The sequence below is a fragment of the Electrophorus electricus genome, chromosome 23 (assembly GCF_041902795.1).
Source record: "Electrophorus electricus isolate QZ-2024a chromosome 23, ASM4190279v1, whole genome shotgun sequence".
NCBI lineage: Eukaryota > Metazoa > Chordata > Actinopteri > Gymnotiformes > Gymnotidae > Electrophorus > Electrophorus electricus.
In genome coordinates, this window is record NC_137519.1 from 9,192,501 (window position 1) to 9,219,231 (window position 26,731).

General features: G+C 39.9%; 2 protein-coding genes across 2 annotated transcripts; both read right to left on the minus strand.

The window, feature by feature from the left end:
• Positions 1-18,045: 18,045 nt before the first annotated feature.
• ascl1b (achaete-scute family bHLH transcription factor 1b) lies at positions 18,046-19,496 on the minus strand. Its single transcript, XM_027013843.3, has 2 exons — positions 18,748-19,496; positions 18,046-18,642 (listed from the first exon to the last, which is right to left on the minus strand). The coding sequence occupies exon 1, from the start codon at positions 19,357-19,359 to the stop codon at positions 18,754-18,756; it is 606 nt and encodes a 201-aa protein (XP_026869644.1). The 5' UTR covers positions 19,360-19,496; the 3' UTR covers positions 18,046-18,642; positions 18,748-18,753.
• A 652-nt stretch (positions 19,497-20,148) lies between these two features.
• On the minus strand, positions 20,149-24,804 carry LOC113579710 (uncharacterized). The gene is given in 8 exon segments (XM_081706309.1): positions 20,149-20,646; positions 20,737-20,828; positions 22,330-22,603; positions 22,606-22,816; positions 23,033-23,167; positions 23,440-23,586; positions 24,395-24,484; positions 24,625-24,804. Coding segments are annotated over 5 exon segments (738 nt in total). The 5' UTR covers positions 23,476-23,586; positions 24,395-24,484; positions 24,625-24,804; the 3' UTR covers positions 20,149-20,646; positions 20,737-20,746.
• Between the last annotated feature and the right edge of the window lie 1,927 nt (positions 24,805-26,731).

A 26,731-nucleotide genomic window follows, 5' to 3' on the forward strand; every position in this document is an offset into this window, starting at 1 on the left:
ACTTTTAGATGAGAATTTAGAAACTGATGGAACATGGAACAAGTACTTTGTGGCAGTCACTTTGGGACAAAGTGTAAAAGACTTTGGGACAAGCACTTTGAAGAACAATATGGTTTGTCTGTATCTGTACTGTTTGACTTGACAAACTGTAGTTATAATATTCCCATTATGCCAAGAACTTATATTCACAATGTCTTTGGGGGACAATTTACAAGGAAAAATATTTGACAAAACCACTGACCAAACAAAATACCAGAAAAGAACAAGAGAATGAAAAAGAGAAACAGACAAGCAAAACAAGAAATGGAAATCAGGTTCAGTTGGCTTTCCAGCCACAAATGTTTACTTATGTTTAAGATTAACAAAAACATTTTAACATTTGAGAGTTTCAAAATATTCGCATCAGGCTTTCAGAATTGCGTCCCGCAGCCGTAATGGGTGTCCGCTGTAGACATTCATTCATTGTGTTCTTGCCCCTTTCCAGGGCCTTAATCGAATCCCCCTGTACCCCACCTCGTGCCCATCCCACCCCCAACCTCAGGTTTCAGGGGGCATACAGGGAGAGAGGCAGCACGTCCCCATTCATGCGCACACCGCCACCCACAAAAGCACTGGTGACCCAAAGCCCATCCGTCACACAGACGACCCCCACCACAAAGCTGCCGCCACCCTCTCCTACAACAAGAGAAGGAACTGGGGGGGGGGGGGGGGTGCTCACTCTGAACACCCTTCCATGGTGCTGAAAACAGTCAGAACCAAGGAACGCTATTGTGCTTTCCTCTGCGAGGCCCCCGCACACAATGCAACCAGGCAGGAACAGATAGAGAGGGGAGTGTCTGGACCCGGGCAGTGGACCCACCTTCGCCAGCCCTCTTCGCACTGGTCACCAGCAGCAGCCCTTGTGTTGAGCTCTCCAAGGAGCTTGCCCGGCCTGCCCCCTACCGCGCTGATACCGTAACAATAGACTGGTGTCCATTCAGAGCCCAGAGCGTCTGGCCATTGCTGGGCTTGAAACGTCCACAAAGGTGATGCATTGATGTTGAAGAGTCTTAGTTCGGGTGACTTGCGAGGCAGTGTCTCAGAAATCAGCAGCTTTTAGATGAAAAGTGCTTTAGCACTCTGCACTGTTCTACTGCATTACAATGCAGAATGGTTTAACCATGGAAGTTATTGTGCTGCTGTTCTACTTGTGGCAGGGCTACTCCGACACTCCATCAAAACAAGGAATTCATGGGAGTTAAGATGATTGGAGTTGCCAGGAAGTACTATTGTGTTGCATTATTTCACTGGGCTTTGCTGGTCTTTTTGCCTTTGCTGCTCTTTTATCCAATATACAACAACAAACTAACATACAATAACCAACTACAGTCTAACATGCAATATATAACAACAGGTAGTGTGTATACATATATATATATATATATATATATATATATATATATATATATATATATATATATATATAGATAGATAGATAGATAGATAGATAGATAGATAGATAAAAAATCTAATGCAGAAGTTTCCTTCAGCTGTTTCCTTCCTTCACATGCACAGGCCATATCCACCTTACACAGTGGTCGGATCAGAACAGCATCTTAACTGCTAACATAAACAGCCCACCATGGAAAGCACTCAGGAATGCTGATATCCCTCCCTACAGAGAGCTATCCAGCCGGCGTCATGCCTTTGGCTGGGCGGGCATGTGCCACTTGGACAGAAGGGGCCACAACCTCAAATTACACCGAACCCCAATACAAGAACCCTGCTGCGTGGCTGAGAATGGAGAGAACAGCAACGCACACTCATAGCAGAGGGTGACAATGACCGTGCATGTGTTTGTTGGGTGTGTTTGTGTGTGTGTGTGTGTGTGTGTGTGTGTGTGTGTGTGTGTGTGTGTGACTGAGTGAGTGTTTGTGGATGGAGGGGCCTGGGGGAAACGTATGATTGGCTGGTAGGGAAATGCAGTTTGGCCTCTTTCACAGCCCCTCTGATTGAGCTTTCTTCAGGATTTGCTATGGTTGTCTTGGCTTGCTGCAGCTGTCCTATAGGGGAAAGCAACCATCATGAAAAGGCAAGGCAGACTCTGAGTAAAGGTAATGCGGGGTCGAAGGCCTGTATTATTCAGCATTGTAGAGCATGACGCCTCTCATTAACTACCGTTATTTGAAAGCGCAAGGGAGATAAAGTGATTTGGGTTGCAATGAATGAATACGAGAGAGAGAGAGAGAGGGAGAGAATGAGAGAAAGGCAGAAAAAAGAGAGACAGAGAGAAAGGGAGAGGGAGAGGGAGAGAGATATGCTTATAAAAATGTGTCTGTCCTGTATAATTAGAGTTGTTGCTTGTATTTAAATCGGCTAGACGCGCGCGCGCGTGTGTGTGTGTGTGTGTGTGTTGTGTGTGTGCATGCGTGTGTGAATGTGTGCATGTTTGCTAGAGGTTGTGGTCCAGTGTGTGCCCTGCAGGCCTACATGTTGCTAGGCAAAGTGTATTGGCTCAGTTGGAGGTAGCTACACAATGCTGCAAGGCCCATTGGTCCTGATGAAAATAAATGAGGTGCCCGGGCATCTGTGACATCCCAGAACTCAAAGAGAGCCTATCAACATCGCTTCAATCTGCCTGTATGAATTATAATCTCAGAGCAAAAAGCTTTATTACTGCAGTGCATCACCCAATAAGAGGGTTAAAAGAAGAGCTTTCAGAAGTCATACACGCTCATATTTTCAGCACTTTGTGCCATGGCAGTTGATTTTTTCTACCATCATCATCATCTGCTCAGATTTACCTTTTGATGAATTTTAGTATAACTTCATAACTGCAATCTTTCCCCCTTTTTAACTCCAAAGTTTACTGCCATCAAATGTGCTGATCAAACATGGGTGGTTGTGCATGTTATACCAAGTCTTCATACAGTATTGCTACTACATAGCATAGTCTTATATTACTAAACATCAAAACCTGTGTTTTAATCAACAATAGAAGCCTAGACACTTTGTTGCCTCTGTGCACTGATTTCAGAACAGTGAATATGGAGTGCTGAAAGGAAATAAATATGTTGAACACAGAGCACATCAGGGGAGCAAGATCACTCGAAATGCTCAGTGTTGACCCCTGATGCCCCGATGTCATTAATGTTAATGGTACCTTGGGCGTGCTGTCCTCAGGGCTCCTGAGTGCTGTAAACCCATTCTGCTGCCTACTGTCAGGGGTCACCTCAGCCACACGCTCAGGTCAACCCTGTGACCTCCTGCCCTCTGGCTGAGCCTATATGCTGCTTTTTCACTCCAAACAGCAGCATAATTATCTGCTTATTTCCCGAGTGCTGAGGCCTGAAGAGTGCCTTTAGCCCTGTAATCCACAGCTCTTATTAGCTCTAGAGCCTTTGCTCCAGCCCAGGAGCACACAAAGACCTTGCTGCTCTTCCAGCAGAGAGAGGCCTCTACTAGGACAAAAGAAGCCCCCCACCCCAGCCCTGACCAGAACGCAGGGCTGGCCAGAAGCTGGATCAGTGGGCCTTGCACTGCACTAATCTGAGAGCTGCAGCACAGAGTGCAAGTTGTGCCTCTAAATCCTTCTTTAAAGGACTTAGAGCAGTGGTGACTCTCAGCAGTGATTGGGAAACCCTTATTGGAGTCACTGTGGATTTTGGGCTGTTAATGTACTCCCCAACAGGCACTACGGAGTGACTGCTCACCATGCAACCTCAATGAGGCCTCGAGTTGCATTGACTGAAGAGGAGAAAGAGGTGTTAAGTGGGAAAATGGGCATGCTGGGACATTTCCTGGGTCATGCAAGAGCTAGAAACACACAAGCTTCATTCCAACAGAAACATTTAAATAATAATTATATTAATAAGAATAATAATAATAAATGTTTTTTTTTGTTTCACACCTTTTTTTTATAATAAATTTACACTGATCTTTACATAATCAAGATAAAATACAAAACAATATAAAATAAAGGGAGAATAGAATAGGAGAGTAGTATGAATAAAAGTACAAAGTGAAAGTGCAACAAAAGTGCTTTACAGTAAAAAATCAAGAACAGAAGTTGAATGAAATACTGAATAAGTGCATTTTGGGAGAGTTTTTGAAAGCACTAAGGCTAAATCTTTATACATTTGATCTCAGACTTTGAAGTAGACAGCCTGGAGCCATTGTAACTAAAAGCATTTTTAGGTTTTAAGAATGTAGAGGCAAAACACTGAGTGAAAGAAACACAAATACTGGAATAAACACTCAGTAAAAGTACTGCAAGTGAGGCTCCATTCATGAACAAACCAAACAAGTTTGTGTTCTTTCTCTCGCATGCCTCATTTGGTGTTGTGAACCCAAACAATAACAAATCATCCTGCTGTTCCAAGGTTTGGAGTAAAGTGTTCAATAGATTCTAAGAAAGAGAAAACTGGTTTGTTACAGAGTTTTAGATGGTGATAGAATTCTAGATAGCTTTGTCAGTGTGTACACTTTAAATAGTAACGTGTTCTGTCATGTTTATAAAGATTTACACAAGCAGAGGTTGCTCTTTTTTTCGAATGACTCATGTTTATATGGTGAATATTTATTCATTTTAATATCCTTTTCTCTTTACCAAAATGTTATTTAAATTTGGCATGGAAAAGAAATGTTAAGAAAGAAATGGAAATCTTCAAACTGTGTGTGTTGTGTTTGGTGATGTCCATATCTCTGGACATAGCTATGTTTTACCAAATACCCATACATATTGCCTCACACCACAGAATTTCTACTTCACTGGTTTCAGAAGACCATCCACTGCAGAGTTGTAGCTCTTCCCTAATACCAGGTCATTTTCTCATGCTAATCAGTTTCTTTGGAGCAGATATGGTTAATCATGTGGAAGCTTTGTCCTCATCTCAACTCGAGTCCGTCAAAGTCAAGCCCACTGCCATTTAATCACAAAGACTTAGAGATCCGGTCCCCAGTCTCTGAGCACTGACAAAAAATCTAATGCATTATTCTAAACCAGTGATTACCAATAACACATTTTCTTATATGTAAATGTTGTTTAAACCTAAGGCAACAGTAAAACATATAGGCTATAATATATATCAGCCAAAACCTAGGTAATAGCATCTTTGTGAAACTGTGAAATTATTGTAAAATAAAAATATTCCTCAAAAAGGAATGTCAAAAAGTACCACTTGTCCAGTTGTACAGACATCTAAAAAAGACCAGGACAATTGCAGGTGCAAACAGTGTCTTTCTGAGGTGTGGTAGGAAAGACTGTATGACTTTTCCAAATAGAAGATGGTAGGCCTGACTCAAGCATTGTGTTGTAATTGGGTTATAGGCAGTATAGAGATGGATGGACAAAGTGCAAAGGCGTGCTAGGTAGGGGACAACTACACAAAGAGACTTTTTGCCTCACCCTTCCTAATTGGCCACCCATGGCTTATGGCCATTCACCTTTCACATTTGATCCCAAGGCCAAAAAAATAAAGGACAGAAAAGAGAGGATAAAAGAAAGGAAGGCATCACATATGCAAGAACTCTGACTTCCCAAAAATAGAGACTTTCCAATCCAAACAGCCAATATATTCTTTTGTGTCTTCTTTATTATTCTTTTTTACTCATATTTTCTCTTTCACTATTTGTGGCACTGCTGTTGTTGATGGCTGTACCTCTGGCATGCTGCTGGGTATGTGGGCAGGGTTAGCAGGGTTAAGCTTAAGGTGAGAAAAGAGGTTCTAGATCAAACACTTTTGTAGGCTCCCAGCTTATTCAGGACTGTTCATAAAGGCATAAAAATGATTGGATTATTCTTTCCCCTTTGGAGAGACAGAGGGGGAATTTGAAAAGAACCTGGTCACCCAGGGGCATTCCACAGCTCGCTGCTTTCAACCTTCTTCCAAGCAACCTTTGATAGATGAGCGAAAGATGATCCAATTATTTAATTTACCAATTAGCACCTATGGAATCTGCACCCATTATTGGCCTAGCTGGCCTCCTCCAAGCTCTGCTGTCTAAAAGGCCGCTTCATTTCTCCAGAAGGAGAAAAGATAAAGACAAAGGTAATTTGATTGCCAGTCTTTTTTCCATATGCTAGCTGGCCTGGTCAGGTCAACCCAAAACCCCCTGAGACCCAGCCAGGGCTTTTCACCCGACAATCGTTACACATCAACCCCTGGAAAACAAACATGCTGAATCTAGTTAAGGGGAGAATGGAGAGACAAACAATACAGGGGGAATCTAGTGACCCACAACAAACACAACCAAACAGCATCAACAGCCACAAGCAAGCAGGAGCAGGATCTTTCTTGTGCACTTCTGTGTCTGGCACTGGCAAGGAAAGATAAGAAATGGAATTGATGCAAAAGAGAAAGGAGCATTTATTCTTTTGAGGGCTTTTCCCAAGGCTTGACTTTTGTCTTCTCTATGCTGTGATAATCAGTGAAAGGCCAGGATTTGCTTAAGTTAAGGCATGAGATGAGGTGATTACAGAGGTTTGAATACGTACCCACACCAACTGTTTCTTTTAGATGGTAATAAATGAGCAATGTGCTATGACTTATTAGATAGGCACTCATTAAGTCAACCAAATGAGTTGCTTAAAACTAAAATATTGTTGCCTAAAACCAAAATATTAATGAACACATTTCTGTTGTGTACATGCTTATGCAGCCCACTTTAACTAGCACCAGGCAGTGGAGCTACATGTGGATTCTTTTTATAATGGGCCTCCTCCACTGGGAAGGCTGCTTGTATCCTATGGTTATGTGACACCAGAGTGTCGCTGTGGCGTGCATTGTTGGGGCAGACTTATGCATGGCGTACTCATTAAACCTCCCTGCCCTGACAGACCATGAGAAAGCCTGGCATTCTCTGCACCAAAGAGCGAGCGGACGGATTCAAATCAAACAAGGACGCCATTAAGTTCTACAATGCACTGAATGAATGGCTTGGTCCATTGTAAGGAGCAGGCCTGTAGGGAGAGGGCTGGCTGGCTTAAAGTGGGAGGGGGGAGTGTTTAATTAAACTTTGGAAAGGGCTGAAGGTGCATCTGCACCAAATGACCCTCCATCTGAATGGGGGATTAGACTAGTGGAGAGAGCAAGTTCATTAGGGAGAGGCGAGATGAAGGAGAAGCCCTGGGTTGGGACGTGGGATGGGGTCCAGAGCTTTGCCACAGTGCCTGCTGCACTGTAACTAGAGGTATGTACTCAAGCCACAACTCAACCAAATTAAGCTGGTAGATCTTCAAACTTAGGTTAGGCTGTAAAATGCATTTTAACTGCTAACTCCTTAATCTATCAGACTCCTAAACTATCAGACTTTATAACTAATAGTACTTTCCACACCTATTAGACATTGTTGGTAATTTTATTAGAAGACCATAAACTGAACAGCTAATGTGGAAGAGTTAAATGTTCAAGTGAATATACCAGTGAGTGATAAGCCATAATGTAGGGTGCATGCTCATTAATTAACAGACATATGGCAAACCATTTCTTGAATGCTTGAGAGGTTCTTTGATTAATTAAATTATATTGTGCTGCTGCAGAATTCACATTAAGTCTGAGGAAATCTTGTCTTAAAAAAAGAGGGAACTCTACTTCAGCTCCACCGAGAGCCTGACCCTGATTTCATGGACCACAAAACACAACCAAGGTACAACAATGAACTGTACTTCCCAGACTATTACATTGTATGCTATAAAATGGCTCAAAATGGCACCAGTATACTGTGTGGGTACCACCTCCTTCCACCATTGAACAACTGCAGTAAAGGAGGCTATAATGTGGTAATGAGGCACCTATATTTTATTCCTAACCAGCAGCACTGCTTACTGATCATGTCTGAGCATTACTGCCAAGTTTTTTAAATTATGTATTTGCAATTTTACATGAAGATACATGAGAGAGCACAAAATATTTTATAGACAGAGACAAAAAAGTTATAAAGGTACAGATGCCCTAATAGGCCAAACATCTGTGCAAGTCTATGGGCATTCCATTGTCTTTTGTATGAAATAGCAGGGAGTTCAACTCCTGTTGGTGAACTGTATTGGTGTATTAATAATTAACCGTTTGCCCCTTAACCTCCCTCCCACAGAGCCTCTCACTGCTGATACTTCCAGAGTCGGTCCTCAGTAGGACGACGGACTTCTTCATTTGGGAGCACCGGACAATTGCAGCACGCCGCTTTTGTGTCTTTGAAACCCTGCTGGGCCACAATATGGCCAGTCAGGGATCAATGAGAGCAAACAATAGCCATTACCCTGCAGTTCCTCCAGGCTTTCAAAAGGGGACGCAGGGCGGACAGCTTCCAGACGGCATGGTGTCTGGGCCACACTGGGTGAAGAAGAGGCAGAGGAGAGAGAGTGAGAGAGAGGGAGAGGGAGAGACATAGATAGATAGATAGAGAGAGAGAGAGAGAGAGAGAGAGAGAGAGAGAGAGAAAGAGAGAGAGAGATAGAGAGAGAGAGAAATTGTGATGAAGGAAGGCAGTCATAGTAGTTATTACTCTTTATTAAATGAGGAGAGGTCAACCCACATGTGACAAATTGCATGTGTATCTAGAAAGTCAAAGCTTTTCCACCAGTATGTAAAAAACAAACCTCTTTTCACAACACCTATCCCTACAATATCAGATGCAAACTGCTTTAAGACTACCTGCATTGAATCTTCTGCCTTTGCCCCCAGCACACATTAAGAGTCTTGCTTCTTTTTAAGCTACTCCTGCTCTCATTCACACCTCTTTCCAGAAATGGACAGATGGGCCCTCCATGCTCCACATATCATCATGCAGTGACCAACTCTTTGGTCTCCATTTGACAGGATGTGATTTCTCAGCTCAGTCAAAGCCTGCAAGAGGCCCCTGGCCCCATCTATTGTGCACGCGATCAGAGCATGAATGAGGAAAGCAAGAGAGAGAAATAAAAGAGAGAGAGGCTGCCAAAAGGTGAACTTGTGCAAAGAGTCAGTGCAGAGGACAAGGACAAGGTGGAGGAATTAGGTCCACGTGCTTTGAGGGGTGCAGGGAAAAAAATGCTCCTTGGGCCCCCACAAAGATCTAGATTCTGGATCCCCGGGCCTCTGCCCTGTTCCCAGAATGCTGGGATTTTTAGGGTGGCGTGCATGCCGCCACGCCAGTGCTCGGGGTGAATGAGGGCCGACGGCGGGAGGTCTTTCTCTTGCTGCCTGCCACCATCTGCCAACACAGAGGCTTCGAGCACAGAGGACAGAGCCTTAAGAGTGTGCACAGGGACTGAATTAAGTAGAGTGCTAACAAAGAAAGACACAGAAAACCCACGTCCACAATAAAGTCTATACATACATATGTAAAATGCAAGAAAGAACAGAAGAAAAAATACAACATGAAAAGGCCAAGAGTTAATTTCATAATTCCATAATTCCATAATGGAAAATACAACTATCAGGAAAACATTAGCACATCACCTTACAATCACTGATATAGCCATGTAGGTGTAATGCTAAAATGTGGCTTATTTGTGTATTGGCTGTGTACTGTATGTCTCACAGAAAGGAGAAGTGCCTAATGTAGGTGGCATAGAGCCATTCAGAGAACAAGTACAGGCAGTTACCTGAAACGTCCTGTTTTGTTTAAGATCCATATCTGAGTTGCGAGTACAACCGACTCTAAACATGTCCTCAGACTCTTGTGGGGCCGGCCATGCTTGCAGTGGCTGTTAGAGGGCTGCCACTGCATGTCAAAAACAGGCTGGCATCCCCAAACACTGCATGCTGTTTTCCCCATACACACAAATAGAGGTTTGTTATTGATAATAATCAATAATATGATGAAAGAATGAATCAGTATCGGAGCATGGTATGAGATTCACAAATCATTTTGATAGCACATCACCTCAAGGAAAGGAGGTGAAAAGTTAATGATCTCTGGCAGACAGTCAAAAATGGAGAACGTGAGACATGCTGGATCATGTCCAACCTTCCTTTGGAAATCATAATTATATGTAAAGCAACCCGAGAAGTTGTGATTCTGTGTAAAGAAACTGACAAAAACAAAGCAGGAGGTATATTTAGGTGTATCTAATAAATCATGTTTGAGACAATAATTTACAAACAGTTTTAAATTGAGAACTTTTTTCAGACTCTCATGGAAGAACCACCTTAAAATGTATCACTTAAAATTTCAATTTTCCCAAAAGTTGGCCAATTCACAGAACATAGCTTAGTCAGATTCCTTTTTTGTTTGTTTGTTTGTTTGTGTTTTTGTTTCTGCCAAATGTTGATGAAAAATTACACCAAAAACACACTTTATTATTCGTTATTTTTCAAAATCTTTGAGTTATGCAATAAGTCCTTATCTGTGAAAATAGCACTTTTTGTTATGGAAGTATATTTAGTGTATCACAAATAATTCACACATCCTGTTCCACAAAATGAATGCCCTCATGAAAACACCTTCAGTTTGCTTTTGTCTCAACGGTTTACTTCTTGTCTCAACTGTCAACAGAGCTGAGGGCAAACGCCTAAAAATCCATTCCTTTGGAGCAGTTAGCATTCACGTTATTTATACCGCATTTTAGACCCAATGGAGTATCACATAAATGCCATATCTGGGAATGGGCATAGGACCATACAAATTGCACTGGATGCATTTGAATATTTAGTTATTTACTAGATAGATAGATAGATAGATAGATAGATAGATAGATAGATAGATAGATAGATAGATAGATAGATAGATAGATAGATAGATAGAGAAAATGTGAGAAAGAGAACAAGACTAATGAGTTTGTTATAAGAACAGACCTGAATAACTGACAGGTTATTGTCACTGAAGCTTTGAAGCACCGAATAACTGAAGCTTACGTTATCTTGGCCTACAGGCTCTAGCCTACAGCAGACTATCACCCCCCAAACTTTCCATGCCCTGACACCAGGCCTGAAAAAAGGCAAATGTGACTCTGGCAACTACTAATGTACTCCAAAGGTTTCTACTTTCTCTATGGTATTATTTGTGAATAAAGAATATCTGTTTGTTTTGTTTTTTTGTTTTTTTTTGTATCACCCCCACCTTTGATTTAAAATGCCCACAAAAATAACCATCCTACTCATGCTTGAAAAAAAAAAAAAAAAAAAAAAAACACATAAAAGTTTTAGGAACAAAAATGTAATTGTTTAAATGGTTCTATTTGCATAAAAGTAGACTTATCTCTCAGCATTGAGATAGGAGAGGCCTCCAGGCCTCCAAATTCCACTCCAAACAGAAGGGGTCTAATTGAGCAAAAGGAATATGCAAGCTGCTCCTATCTTAACAGCAAGGGAGAGAGAGTGAGTGAACATTAAGAGACTGGTCAAGCCCAGTTCACTGCTACACAGACCTTGACAGAAGGACAGAGAGGCATTTTTGCGATACCACTCTCAATTCTTTTAGGAACCATTCTTTTTTTAGTAGTACTTGAAGAGGGTTGTTTATATTAAACAACAATGCCTAATTTGTCACAAAAATTGAGGTAGTTAAGGTTAGTGAAGGACCAAGGCAGGGAGACTCATGTAAATTCTATAGACCCAACCTATGATAAGAGTCAGAGGAAATACATGAACAGAATGGTGGAAGTACGTCTCTCAAATAAAGAGATGTTAGGTTTAGACATACATGTATAGCCGCAACTACCATGACACTTCAGATGTCCGTCTCCTCCAGCACCTCACCAACCCCCCACCCTGAAGCCATTCAGTCCTGCTCACTGCTCCACCCCCTCTGTGCCTCACCCGAGCCCTCTGTCCCCATTCCTCATTCACACAGGGAGCCAGGAAAGGAGGTATTGATATAATGAGAGTGAGAGAAAGAGAGAGAAAATAAGGGAAAGCATACAAAAAACATTAGGGCCTGGTTAGAGATTGAATTTCATTATATCTTTTGGCCAATGTGGATAAAAAAGCAATATGAATCTATGAAAAAGTGTTTGCAGGAGGCAAAAATTTTTTTAAATCTCTTAATGTGCAAGCAGTGAGGATTCTGGTAAGAAACAGAGTTAAAGAGTTAAATATTTGAAAATGCACCACATTGACTGAGCAGATGCATTGTGATGCATATAATTGCACATGGGCAGAAGTAAATATTGGTACTAAGAACACACGAGTGTGTGTAGACAGTAGAGTGAAGAGAAAAACAAAACAACTGAGGAAATTACCTGCTAAACAGATGGGTTTGTCACTGGGTGCTGTTTGAAAATAAATAAATGTTTGCTCTGCCTAATTGCATTATGAATGTTGAGTGTGTTTTCTGTGCTGGGAATGCTGTTATGTCAACAGATTCAGGCGCTCTTATTTCTAATAGAGAGGGTGCAAATAATTTTTCATAGATTAATAGATATTTAGCCTGGGCAATAAGGTACAAGGCTTTGTTTGTATTCTAAATAAAACTTGCATCCAAAATATATACTTTTAGCCTAAGAGCTGTCAAAGTAAAACCAGTAGAAGGAGCCTCTCAACTTGGACACCAGTAAGGTTGTATAGAACATTAACTTCCATGCCAAGCACAAAGCGTTCATTATATTTGTGCTTCTTTATTCTGAAGTTTCTAAATTAAAGTATAAGGAAGTTTTTCACTAATTATCAAGTACTCTATATCCATATGCAGACAACAATATACACCATTAAAACACTCGTGTTAGTGCTTCCTGAACTTGCTGAGAACATAGATTCCATTGGCATCATCAATTTTTCAGCATGATATTGTGCCTATAGCACTGATATTGTCGGAAGTACAAAGGTCTCTACAGTAGCTGCATGGCTAGCACCTGCTGTTGACACAAGCCCTTTTGAGGTCATATCTTTAATAATCAAACCTCTGATAAATGAGGTCCCGTATTCAGGCCAATTGCTAGGCTAAATACACAGATTGTTAATCATGGGGTGATAACGGGACACCTGAACTGCAAGCAATGATTAAACCCGCAGGCAGCAGACTGAGGGGTCCTTCTCAGGCAGCCCCTCTACCACATGCAAATTATCATCTTAGACAAGCAGATATGATTTGCACTCTGCTACACATGTGCAAACATGTAAAATCACATACTACAACTATATAATATATAATATACATATGCAAAAGAAAAGATGTTGGTGCTTCAAATGCTGGTTTACAAAACAAAATTACAGTGTCCATTGAAAATCACCACTAGAAATATTTATCTAATTTCTGGGAAGCCAGCCTAAGTTTAGGGATGGGATTTTTTTTAGGGATATCATCTTATGTACCTTTAAAGGTTACTTTAAAATCAAACTTACACATACAATAAACACATACTTTACACACTGCAAAATGTTTCAGTTCACATTTCGGGAGGCCTAGTTGAAACCAACCATAATCAAGGGCTGTAGACCTTCGGTGCTTTTCAGAGAACTGTCTTATCATTTGTTGTCAGTTGGTCAGGCAAAGGAGGCCTGAGGGAGACAGAAGAGTGGTATACAGTGGACATGCCCAAAACGACAGGGCCGTAATTTGCTGTGACACACTCTCTCTTGGGTGACCTTTTTTCAGGTTATCGGTTTGTGTTGTCACACTGCATTATAACTGACTGGAACTACAACTGCCCTGTGAGTACACTGTTTGCATAAGAAGTGATATGCATAAAATATAGATTTGATATAAAATGGATTCATTGTACCAGCATAGCAGAAACATAGTAGAAGCTTAAGGGACATTATAGACTATTAATCATTAGTCATGAGAGCAGCAAAAATATTCTAAATTAAACATACTATGCCCATGTACAATTAATGTTGAGATTTTAATAACAATGAAAGAAATGTAAAAGAGCAGCATAAGTGAACTTCTGGGAAGGGCATAGTCCTAAGAATACTATTATAATCTTACATCTTTACAGAGAATGCTTACTCTACTATGGCTAATTTAATAGGCTTTTATAGATACTTTCTGAAGAAGTAAGTGAAGTGTGGAACCCAGTGAACCATTGGCAAATAAAATGACAGGCAAAGCTCAGAGCTGAGGTCACAACTACTGACCATTTTGATCAGTATCATTAAAAGGCAGCCGGCCAACACAGCTGACTGCCGTGTAATTAGACAGATAAGGGGAAGATAATTCCTAATCGTCCGTTATGTGGCAGCCTTCATCCTGAAGGGGAAAGTTAGTTGGCCATTGAGATTATTTGGGGTGGCTGAATAAATTCTGAGAGCCACCCACAAAGAGGGCCTCTAATCAGCGCAGCTCTTCAAACAAACAGAATCCATGGAGATATTAGACGCCTCATAACAATGGAAGTGTGGCCGAGAGATAGGAGCAAGAGAAACGTATTTGCCTATGTGGCCCCGACAAGCCTGCAGGGAAACTTTGCTAGCCACCCACAGATTTGCAGTATCACCATTTGATGTTTTAGAGTGCTTCTCTGGTGCTTTCCTTGCTATCTCATGTTCTCAGGATTCATTTCCCCTCTTGAAATCCATAAAACTATAATAGGAATGGAAGAGTGATCATTTTCCATGCATACATTTGCCAACATGAAGGTCTCTATGTTTCACTGATGGCAGGATGTTGAATGTCTACTTTTGTTTTGTAGTAGATTCTGTTTTACTTTGAAGACTCTATTGAAGCTGGAGGGATGGGGTCTGATTAGCTATGAATGTCTGCAATAAAGTTTGAGGCAGGGGGCCTTGGCCCTGTGCCAAGCCAGTCGACCATTGCATGCAGAAAGAAGTGTGTGAGGAGGGTGTGGGGGAAATTTAAGACCGTTTTTAGCATGCAGAGCCAGACAAGATAAATCATTCCCTATGCACACAACCATGCTGCAAAAAGAGAGTGGGTATATGAGAGAGCAGAATCTAAAAGAGTTGTCTCAAGGCAAATATTGATTAAGATGTGATGCATGAAATTACAAGATCAAAGAGCTTCCAGACCTTGTTGTTTGTGCATAATATGGATGTTTAGTGATGGGCAAATTGAGGTAAATGATTGGCAATAACAGTGAACAGACCGATGAACAACACTTTGCCAACTTTATTTAGATAGCACTTTTAAAAACAAGGTTTACTTTAAAAATAAATAAAATTAAATGGAATAAATTGAGGTAAAATAAAAGATAAAATGTAAATCAAAGAAAAAACAGAAAAGGAAATACAATAGGATAAAAAAAAGACAGATAGGTCTTAACACAATTCTTAAAAGTGCCTAGATCGTCAAGAGCCCTCAGGTTGCTAGAAAGGGAATTCCAAAGCTTGGGGCTATAAGGACAATACTGCTTTGTCACTCTTTAGTGAGGTGTCAGTATGTCTACCATGTTACCAATGGTAGACCTCAGAGTTTTACAGGAACATACAGAATAATCAATTCACTGAGGTATGATAGAACAAGACCATATGGGCATTTGAAGGCCTTTAAGAGCATCTACAAGACATGGGTAGCGGGTGCAGTTGTCTTGAGTGTAGTTGTCTAAGAGCAGATAAAATATGCTCCTTCATTGTAAAAATTGTCACTGAGGCATTTTGCATTCTCCACAAGCGAGAGATGTAGTTCTTTGGTGAGCCACAAAGAAGAGCATCGCAGTAGTCCACATTTATAATATTTTTGTTATTGGTTGTTGAGAGAATGTCACAGATCTTGGATATATTTCTCAATGTATTTTTGCAAAATTACTCCTATGGTTCTTGAACTACAATCACAGTGGAAAGTGACACCTGGGTTTTTGACACAGTTCTGGTACTTTACAGATAGGTACTTTAAGTCTGCCAGCACAACATGTCTTAGTTCCTCATTCTGGTTATGAAGGAATTCAGTTTTGTCTTGGTTTAGCTGCAAAACCTGGGACACATGCAGGGCTTGATGTCCTATAGAAAATCAAACAAGGAGCTAATAGACCTCCTATGGTTGGTAGCTATGGTCATATACAACTGTGTATCATCTGCATACAACTGTGTATAATCTGCATACTGATGCAAGGAATTGTACTTATTAATGATCTTTGAACATATATATTAAACAGTTTTCTCAGTATTAAACTTTGAGACAAGACTTTTGGATACTGTATCAACCTAATATGCATAGCCTCTCATGTAGGATTGGAAAAAATCTGAACCAGAAAGACCAGTCCAGCTTTGTAGCTGATGAAGTAATATTGTGGTCAACTCTGTCAAAAGCAGCACTGAGATCTAAAAAGAACCAATATAGGCTACCTGCGTCTTGATTAACTAGACAACGTTTTTGTGCAATGATTAGCCCGAAAGCCAGACTCAAATACCTAATTTAAGATGTTAGAATTGACAGTCTTATAGAATAAAAAACACCTGATGCAGTGTTTCTCACTCTGTCTTTATTCTCCTCATTAGCCCATTGAATAAAATTCATCCTGGTCTTGTATGGTTCATCCACACAGAGGCTGGGTATGACAGAAAGGTCCTGGGCAGTCCCAGGACTGACGTGAAACAAATAGCTGCTTTACTGAAACAGAATGGCCCTGGATAGCCACACGCACTCAATAAAGCTGTGAAGAGCAGGGGGAAAGAATCTAAACAGAGGTGCTGGAGGGAGTCTATAAGGAAGGGACAGAGCGAGAGAGAGATTCAAATTTGTCTGAATGAGGCCCACGCTCGGCCCCATTGATTTGGCACTGGACATAAATCAGGCCTTTGTTTGCTTGCCTGTAAAGTAGTGTCAATCAGCCTGATTGTTTTTGTAGGACCAGGGATGCTATTATGAATTTACTCTTTCACAGATTAAAGGGACCCCCTGCTCCAAGCAATGCAAATAGGCAATACAGGCTGAAGTTAGCCATCACTGTGCCACTTGCACATTGGAGCAACATCAAAGTGCCTGGAACAACCAATCAGATTTGTCTTGAAGGCACTACATGATGAATATGGTGTGGCCCTTCGCACAAAAGTGCTTTTGTGTCACTTACGCAAGGGCCATTCACCATTAGAACAAGCCTGTCTGATTGGATAATGGCAACAGGGCCTTGTGCCGCATCCAAACTTTGCAGACACAATGGCTAATGCAAATGATTACACACTGAACCCTTGTATTTTGTAGATTCATATCTCAAGCATTTAACATATATACAGGTGGTTTCCATACGAACAGGTTGGTGCACGAGAGGTATATTTAATGTTGTTTTGTTGACGTTTCTCCACAAAGCCACCATTGAATGTGTCATGGCTGGAAGGAAACAACACATATATGAGAGGAAAATTATGCAAAAAAAAGTGACTATAAAGAGGTCACTGGCAAAACTCTCTTGCATGTCCTCCAAAACAATTAATTTATCGTCATGTCTTCTGGTGTCTTTTCACTGCCTGTATTGTCCTTTAAAAACAAATTGGCTACACTATGAAAATATTCATATATTATAAATTGCTTTGAACTTCAACTTTTTGCTGTCTCTTAAATATTAACCAGCAGGCAAAGTTTTTCAAGGTTGTGCAGGTCCTTCCCTTTCCCAGTCTGTGTCACTTTTCTGTGTGGTAATAAATAGGTGTCATCAATTAAACCAAGTTGACACAGTTCAGAGTTGCTCCTTTTGAAATGTCAGGCAATGTGAGACCAAGATAAATGATTTTTACAAATGACCACTGAAAGTGATTTGAAGAGTAGATAAACTCATCCCCCAGGACATAAGGCTTATTTTGCAATGATAACTTGACTAATTTATTGAACATTGAATATTAGGTTTTGTTTTCTAGCAACTTTTACAGTTTGAAATAATGCATTAGATATGCTGAAACTGAAATACGCTGGAGACTATTAGTGGTTTTTAATACTACTTTTACAATCAGATGGAGCAATCATATATCTAAACAGTTAGAGTAAAACATCTACAAAATAGCCTTATAGTTTACTTGAGCTCAGTATTATAAAACTGAAGGAGTTTGTGACTCTTTCATAACCACAGAAGTTAAGGATCAAGGGTTAGATTTCTGTGCTCATTCTCAGTCTCTTGGTTCAAATTTCAGAAACACAGCTATGCCAAAGGGGCATACAAAGCGCAACAGACCAGGTCTCAAATATGTCAAACAAGAAAAAGTTTCTGAATAAATAAAATCATCTTTATTTTACATAAAATAAGTGTTCTCTTTACAAAACAATTACATATACATAGGTCTGTATGAAAAGACACAAGTGCACACTTTTATATAAAAGCCATTCATACAGTACAAAAACATCACTGCTTATCTAATATGCATGCATTTTTATTCAGTTTGCCTGTAGGGAATGCTACAGCCTCAGTCTGTTTTCCTTGATGCGCACACACCCACAAGCACCATCCAGCGCACCTAAGGTGGTACCTCTATCATAAAGGCTACACCACAGCTGTATTCAGCAACTCTCTTATTCAGTAGTCTCAGCACCCAGTATGTTAAAAGATCATTTAAGTAATCTAACAAGAAATAATATTTACTGGATATTGATGGATATTCCTTGTATTTTCCGCGCTCAACATTTGCAAGTTTGTGCTTTTGAACTTGTCTTCAGCACAATGTGGGTAAGTCGCGTGGCTGATGAGCACAAAAAAAAAAACAACTTTGTTTCGTGCGCCAGCCGGAGTGATCCTCACGCACTGGTTGGTTTTGCGATTTTTATTCATTAGTATATTGGTTAGTGCGCACTTGTGATGAACACCGAAGAGGTTCTTCAAAACCGCTGTCCTTTTCAGCACCATTGAAATGAGTTTTTCATCACCTGGATTGGGGTTACAGAGAAATGTGAGTTTATTTGTGGTCCATTATATAGACAAGCGTTATATATGAAAGCAAACTAAGTGCGATATATTAGGAACTGCATTACCTGTGACTAGTACCTGTCGAACCATGTGGTAAAGTCCAACAGATCTTGCTCCTCTGAACTCAAATGCTCGTAACTGCCCTCGTCGGAAGAATAGGTGGAATGAGGTGACTCCGGACCCGCAGAGTACGCGTTTGAGACAGCCGGTGACGGCACGCCGCACTGAAACGCGGCAGACACAGCGTCATGTTCGTCTAGGAGCTGCTGAAGCGCGCGGATGTACTCCACTGCAGATCGCAACGTCTCCACTTTACTCATCTTCTTGTTGGCCGCTCCGTTGGGAACATGTTGACGAAGTGTTTGGAAGCCCATGTTCACTTGTTTTACTCTGTTCCTTTCCCGCTCGTTACGCCTTGCCACAGCAACCGGCTGCTGCTGAGGGATAGAATATCCAAGGCCGTTAAAAGTCAGTCTGCGCTTGCACCTCAGGCGCTCCGGACTAGTGGAGCGCTGTCTTTTCAGCACTCTGGACTTGCTGTCCTTCGGATCTGAACAGCTGCGCTCTTTGGGTAGTTTCTGTAGAGGTACAAAGCTGTCTGACAGTTGAAGGCGGTATGGACCGTGACTGAAATGTGCCGCTGTGATGACGGTGGTCTCCATTTCCGTAAAATGCATCAAGTATAACCGAGGTAACAAAAAAGTAAGCACCGAAGTTGTGCACAACAAAAGACCAATAAGAATGGCAGTGCACCGCTCTCGTGCCTTTCGCGTGGCTCACACAACCGGAACGCAAGAGGAATTTGTTAGATGTTGGTGGCACCTGTTCAACAACCGATTTGAAAGTGATGGGTGACACGCGGTCCTTTTCAACACGCGCACCACATCCCCACCCCCTTTGGAGCTGCACGCTCCCTGAGAAGACCCCGCCCCACTGAATGATTCCTTGGCTCTGCCTTCACGAGTCGGGCGCGTGGCTTTGAGGATTTGAAAGAACCCATTCTGCGCCTACCCTGCGCCACGCGCATGAGCCGACCAAATTTACATTTGGCTGTGGTCATCTCTCCGTAGCTTATTAGCCAGCTGAAGCTTACTGAAAGATAGTACTTAATGTGAGCTGTCAGTTTGATGAATTTCAGTTATTCAGCTTTGATCAGTAACACTTTTATTTTTTCTCTTTGAAGGATTTAACAGTCTACGGACCAAATAGGTTAGGTCTCCCATGCTTAGACCCCACTTTCCAGGTTTGTTAAACTAAGTCAACACAGAAGGTTATTGCTGATACATTTTAAAACTAAATGCTTGAGTAAAACAATGGGCTGTTTCTGCAAGGGTAAGCCTAATTTTAATACAACAGGCTACTTTTCCTACCGGAAATCAAAGCCAGCATCTGAACTGCATTTAAGAAATCAAGCAGTTTAGAGTTATCACACATAAAAATGTAAATAGTACTGTTAATCAAATTTATTTGTATATGGCATTTAATTTCTCTGTATTAAATAAATATAGGTAGAAATACCCACAGGAAAGACAAAGCCTTCCTAAGAGATTTTATTATTACAGTCTTATGGCTCTTGGTCGTTCTAATTGATACACTTAACAAACAAACTCAACAACAAGAACAACAACAACAACAACAACAAACACCCTCTAGTGGCAGGAATAGTTTCTTTATGAAGGATGTAGTGACATTTTCAAAGACAAAAGTTTTGCCTTCCAACAAAATCCAACTAAAGAACATGGATTATTTAAACATAAACATAACATTCGTTAGTAAGTACATTTAATGGCTAAAATCACATTATATTTGATTCAACCCATTTTATTTACTACTTTCCGTCTGTCTTCTTACAGGAAATAGAAAACACTTTATAAAAGTTTGATTTTACATATATTTCAGGAACCTGAAATAAAGGTTGTTTTGGAGACAGTTGTTGCCATTGTCCTTCATTTAGACCAGTGGAACTGTTGGAAAAATGAATGATTTAAGAGTTTTTAAAAAGTAGAATTTCTGTATTTTTCTGGCAGTTTATAAAAATACTGGACTGACAATACCTAGTGGGAATCAGCAGCTCAGTTCTTCAGGTGTGTCCACTGCAACATGTTTTTTGTTTGTTTGTTTTTGTTTTTGTTTTTTTCCTAGGGCACTGTCAAAACAAAAACATATCTGTATTGAACAGATAGATCAATGTCAGTGTAATATCTTATATGTATGCTTAGGAAAATATACAAATTTGATTTTACTTGTATATCTTTTATATTTTCTTATAGAAATTATAAATTAATGTTTTACATAATGAAGCTGAGCATTTTTGTGCCCTAAAACTGCAATAATAGACAAACCCACAGATGTTAAATACAGTAAAGCAGCATCTTTACATTTAGCATCACTTTTTATTATGTTCCCAACCATAAATCATATATTACATGTTAAAATTTTCAGATCCAGAAGAATCTAACCAGTCTTTCCAGTCTCTCCACTCAAAGCAGTCTGAGCATCCAAAAAGGAGCATATCTTGATGACAAGCCTGTGAAAACTTTTTAAAAATATTAACATGTACTCTGTGCTCCCTTGAAATAATTCCAGGTGTGGATTTCTTTTACAAGTCTTGGGACTTTCCCTTCTAAATTCTACTGTTGTTCATGATGGGAAATGGCAGTGGTAGCTCAGTGGTTAAGGTACTTGACTTATAATCAGAAGGCAAGCTGCCACTATTAGGCCCCTGAGCAAAACCCTTAACCCTCAAGTGTAAAATCACTTATAAGTAGTTGCATAACACCTTATAAAGCAAGAGTATATGACTTCATAAATCTGGTTTTATAAACCATTCCAAGATTTGTTCTTGTTGTAAGAAAGTTTAATGCTGTAATGCACTATAACAGTTTCACAGGTTATAATGCATTATAACTTTGGTTTCTCAAACTGACCATGGCCAATTATTTTTAAAAGTATATAACATGTGTAAATAACATATAATATAGTATTATACCAGGTATTTAAAGGCTTTAAGTGATGCAAATGTGCAAGCAAATAAGAAAGCCCTTCCTGTTTCTCTGTAAACCTTGAGTACTTTACTGCATTCCTTATATCTTTTACTACAGCACACTGGAACCTTCTTCAGCTATATGTATGTATGTATATATGTATGTATGTATGTATGTGTATATGTGTGTGCGTGTGTGAGTGTGTGTATGTATGTGTGTGTGTGTGTGCATGTGTGCGTGTGTGTGCGTGTGTGCACACGTGTGTGTGTGTGTGTGTGTGTGTGTGTGTGTGTGTGCACGCGTTATAATGGATTATAAGATCATAACCTGTTAAGAGTGCATTACAACATGTCTAATGTTCTTATCAACAAATGTTATATAATTCTGTTATAATTCTAAAACCTGACTTTAAGAAGTCATACACTCTTTCTTTGTAAGGCATGTAGCTATACATACAAATTAGTCATTAGACAGGTTTATGGCAGATATTATAAAGCAACATTTATGCCATATAATACATTACAAATGCATTTATAGTGCATTATAAATACAGGATTCAAAGGATGTGTTACCAGACTTTTCAGTGGAGAGCAAACTGTAACTGTACAATTTAGTACAATCAAGACAAGGCCCACAAGTAATAAGAGAGGAAGACAATTTTACCTGTGGAAGAACTGGTAAGGTATCTCAGGGAGGAAGTAAACTTGGACATTGATGTCTTCCAAGTTGTCCTCTCCCCACATCTCTCTGACCTTGTCATTGTTTGACAAGGAACTGGGGAACAGACATGCATCATCTTGGAAAAAGGGATTTGATAGCTCCATTTTTCCTGGATAAAACTCTTGTGCTTTAGAGTTGAGAGAATCACTTTGTCTGGTTGGTAAACAGACATCAAAGTGCTGCAGCAGTGTGAGAAGACTCCCAGCCTTCTTCTTGTTCCAACATTCTCCTCAACCAGATCTTTATCATCAGCGGCTAACCTCTCAAGTTCTGTTCATACCATGATGCGTATGGCTGTATTGCTCAGTGTAGCTTTATCCTTGAAATCAGTTATCCAACTGTTGCTGTGCTTTTGGAGTGCATTCTCTGACTTCAGAATTTTGCTGGGAATACTGGTTATCTTAGTGACCAAATCATGTCTTACAATGGCCTGTCTCAAAATAAATCATACATAGTTTTGAAAATGAACTAGTTATTCAGGTATCAGAGAAAGTATCCAGTTATAGGTCTTGTATATGTAGATATTTAAAAACAGATCTTCAACAATGAAATGAGGAATGATGGTTTAACAAACACTGTGTCCTTCAAATCTGGGATTTCCATGTACCACATAATGACTGTGCAGGTACTGAAGAATATATCTCACCTTATCATGGTCCAATTTATTGTGTTTGTTGTTTAGGTGATACAGGATATCATCTTGAGTTACTATTCCTGTGAAAAAGCCCCCTAATTTTAGGAAAGAGTAAGAAATACTTTTCTTTGAGGAGCAGCTGTATATCTAAAAAGAGAAAAACACTAATCATGTTGAGGAATGTCACCACAGTGTAAAAGGTCTTGAAGAAAAATATTGAGGTACTGTCTGTCCCTCGAAAGGAAATGTGTCTTTATCTAAGACCACATCTTTGATGTGGGCTTGTAACATCTTGATTTCTTCAGACTTTGTACAGTAAATAGGTATAAGATCAAGGACATGAATATAAGAAAAAAGAATTGTTGTGTATCACTAAGCACAACTAATAATGTACACTTTACAAGGCATTAAACACTCACCTTCAATTTGTACTCTAAAAGTCGGTGGGGGATCATCCAGTTCCTGGAGGTTTCTCATTTGGTGTTCTAGGCTCTCTTTTCGCTCTGACAGCATCTGTTTCACCTTCTGTACAATATCTTTCTTCTTCTCACACACCTCTGTTGCCTCTGCATACAGGATCATGTTAACTGTGCTGTAATACCTGGAAAGATCGATGGCAAGGATGACAAAAGCCTAAAGTGTTATGAAGATGTGGTGGGTGATGTAGTATTCCTGCTGCCCAGCAAAGTCCCAAAAGATGAAACGAACTTCGTCTCGATCCACTTCACTGATGTCAATAGCCACAGTACAAGCGTTCTCAGCCACAGAAACACGACCACTATGCATCAGGCTACGACATATAGTGGACTTTCCTGCCATGGTGGATCCAAGGAACATGGTCTTAATAATGCAGTCACTGAAGGAACTGTTGTCTAGCATGACAAAATAGCTTTGAATATCCCTTAAACCCCCTCTACAAATCTCTTCAGGAGGCTTTCTGAGGGGGTTTGCCCTTTGCCTTAAATGCAGTCAAGTTCTGTGACTGAAAGAGGAACTTGGAAGTTCTTCCAATTAGTTCTTTTCAACAAAGAGGTCTTTTAGTTGACTAAGGCCCACCAAAGGCTTACAGATCCTTGAGGCTGTTGTTGGACAAGCAGAGATAGGTGAGGCTCTGACATGTGTTTGTATCTGAAGGTAGCCTACAAGCTTGTTAGTGCTTATCTTAAGAAACTGCAGTCTCTCCAGAGATAGGAAAATATTATCAGGTATGTTCTTGATAATGTTCTGATTTAGTTACCATCTCACCAAACACCATAGTTCCCTAATCTCCTGAGAAAACTCAGATATTTCAGTCCTGGACAGATTGAGCTCTGACAGTTTAGACAAACAAGAGATACCAGTAACATTTCTAAGTCTGTTCTTCTGCAGGTTTACCCTGGTAGTGTGCTGACTTTTCTTGAATAGAGCAGGAGGAAGCGATCTGAGTTTCTGAAATGTCCTCCTCCTTTCTGCCATTCTGCCATTCTAAGAAATACATCAAGAGAGTGATCACATTGGGCTAAATATGGTTTTACAATACTACTCAAAACATGGTTGGATTAAATGGCGAAGTCCTTTAAACTAAGTTTTTTTAATTCACTTTTAAACATTTAAAATGTACTTACCATTTAAAGTAAGCATGCTAATAAGGAGTTGGTTTAGAGAATTTCACTTTGCGATGTCACTTTGTGCTGAGTGGAAATCACTTCCTTGTTCTCTTTCATAGGAAGAGCTCAGGAGCATCATGATGAGATCATACAGCAAAGGATGAAGCTTTCTTCCTAGAATTTCTATCAGCTTTAAAATATTTTTTCTAGTGTGGGTATCTCACATAAAACATTTTATTTTTATATTATTTTAAACATGAGACCTTAGGGTGCCATTTTACTTTCATTTTTCCTTAAATATTTTTAAAGTATTTCTCTAAAGTTTCTGTCACATAAGAGGTAGAGTGATGTCATAAACTTTCAACCAACCAACACTGCACATTATGTATAAGTCACCTATTCATTTATGTATGTATATCATATGCTACACTTAGTAATGTAGGAACACAAAATCACAATCAGAACAAACACTTGTGAATCTAACAAAACTCACAACTTATATGCACTTAAAGTTACATACAGTCTACATAAATATTCAGCTAATACACTGAACACGTTATTTTGCTCTTTCTGTTCTATCCAGTGTAAGTTTTTCCCCTGAAAAAATCAGTGGGTTGTGTCTATGTTCAGTTACAGAACCGATAAATATTAGTCTTCTATGCAAGGAACGTGCTGCCATCATGTGGCCATTAGAAGCAACTGCATTAAACAGAAAACACGTACACACCCAAACACACAAGCGCACGTACACACACACACACGCATTCCAGAGAAGCAGGATGTTTCGGATATGGATCCTTAATCAGCTGTGCTAGCAAAGTTCTAGGAGATGAAACGAGTTTATGTTCAAAACAGATGTTTAGATCATAACACGTATTCTACAAGGTGTTAAAATTACAGCTAGATGAGTTATTTTTCCTGTAGCAGTGAAAACCCAAAACATTAAAAAATAGCATCTGTTAAGCTTCCTGTAATAAGTCTCTGTTAGACTTTGAAATCCAACGTTGTCAACAACAAGGAATTGCTGGTCTTCCATGGCAATTAATTCCTTTTTTTAAGCTTGTTTTTTGGTTGCCTACTTTGTGCTTTGCACTGTCTTTGAGGTTTTTTTTTGTCTTCTCAAAGTCTTTCTACAGGTGGCGACAATGTACTAACAGGGGTCTAACTTTTTAATTCTGTAGTTTTACTGCTATTTCTGCATACTCAGTGGGATGTCTTAAATGGTGTATCAGACCAGTAGTTGAGAAATCCTTGGCTGTCCTACCTCCTCTTGAAACTATGCTTGAGCAAAGAACTAAATTGTAGATATTTATTTATTTATTTATTACTTTTTGCTCAAAATTTTCAGCCATAATTCTGCTTTAAAAAACAACAAAAAAAATAGTGTGAAAACTTAAAGTGCATATTAAAGCATGGCAATATGATAATACGCCTTTAAACAGTTCATTTATTCTTTATTTATCTGTGCTTTATTTTCATTTCCTTACATAGTTGACTTGTTTATCTGATCCGAGTATTTAATATAAACCTGTAGAATCTTCTTCAGTACTAGAAGAGGTTGATTTCAAAAGGTATCTGGGCAAATGCTGTTAAATAAATAAGGAAAATTGTTCATAAAAGATGAAGTTGCTGAACACAATTATGTGAAATTACAGAATAATTAAGATAAATATATAAATAGTTCTCTTTTTCTAACACACAGAAATGCATAGTCAAAACAATAGAATGTGCAAGAATAAAAGAAAGTTATGAAAAGAGCCTGGACTGCCTGAACCAAATTGGCTTCTGGTTTCTCAGTTGGCGGACCCTTGCACTCCTGCGTGTGCAGTGAGGAAGAGGGTGCTGCCTTGTAGTGGAAAGTCTCAGGCGACTGGAAGTCGGGACGACCTCAGCCAGGAGATCCGTTATTTCATCTTCGTCTATCTCGCTCTCCTCGAGAAAGAGACTATTATTGGTGTGACCATTTTCACTGGTACATTCCTCACACAACCACTCCTCAAATGGCAAAGTGGGGTAAGGTGGGGTAAGGCATCCTGTGTGGTACTTTGCAAAATTGAAACAAGTATCCTTATAAATGCCATATTTAACCCTGAGTTCATGCTGCATTGTGCTCGATTGTCCCACC

Bases quoted from the DNA above. Each gene is read 5' to 3' on its own strand.
- ascl1b (XM_027013843.3), bottom strand. From the start codon at position 19,359: ATGCATTTTACGGAAATGGAGACCACCGTCATCACAGCGGCACATTTC.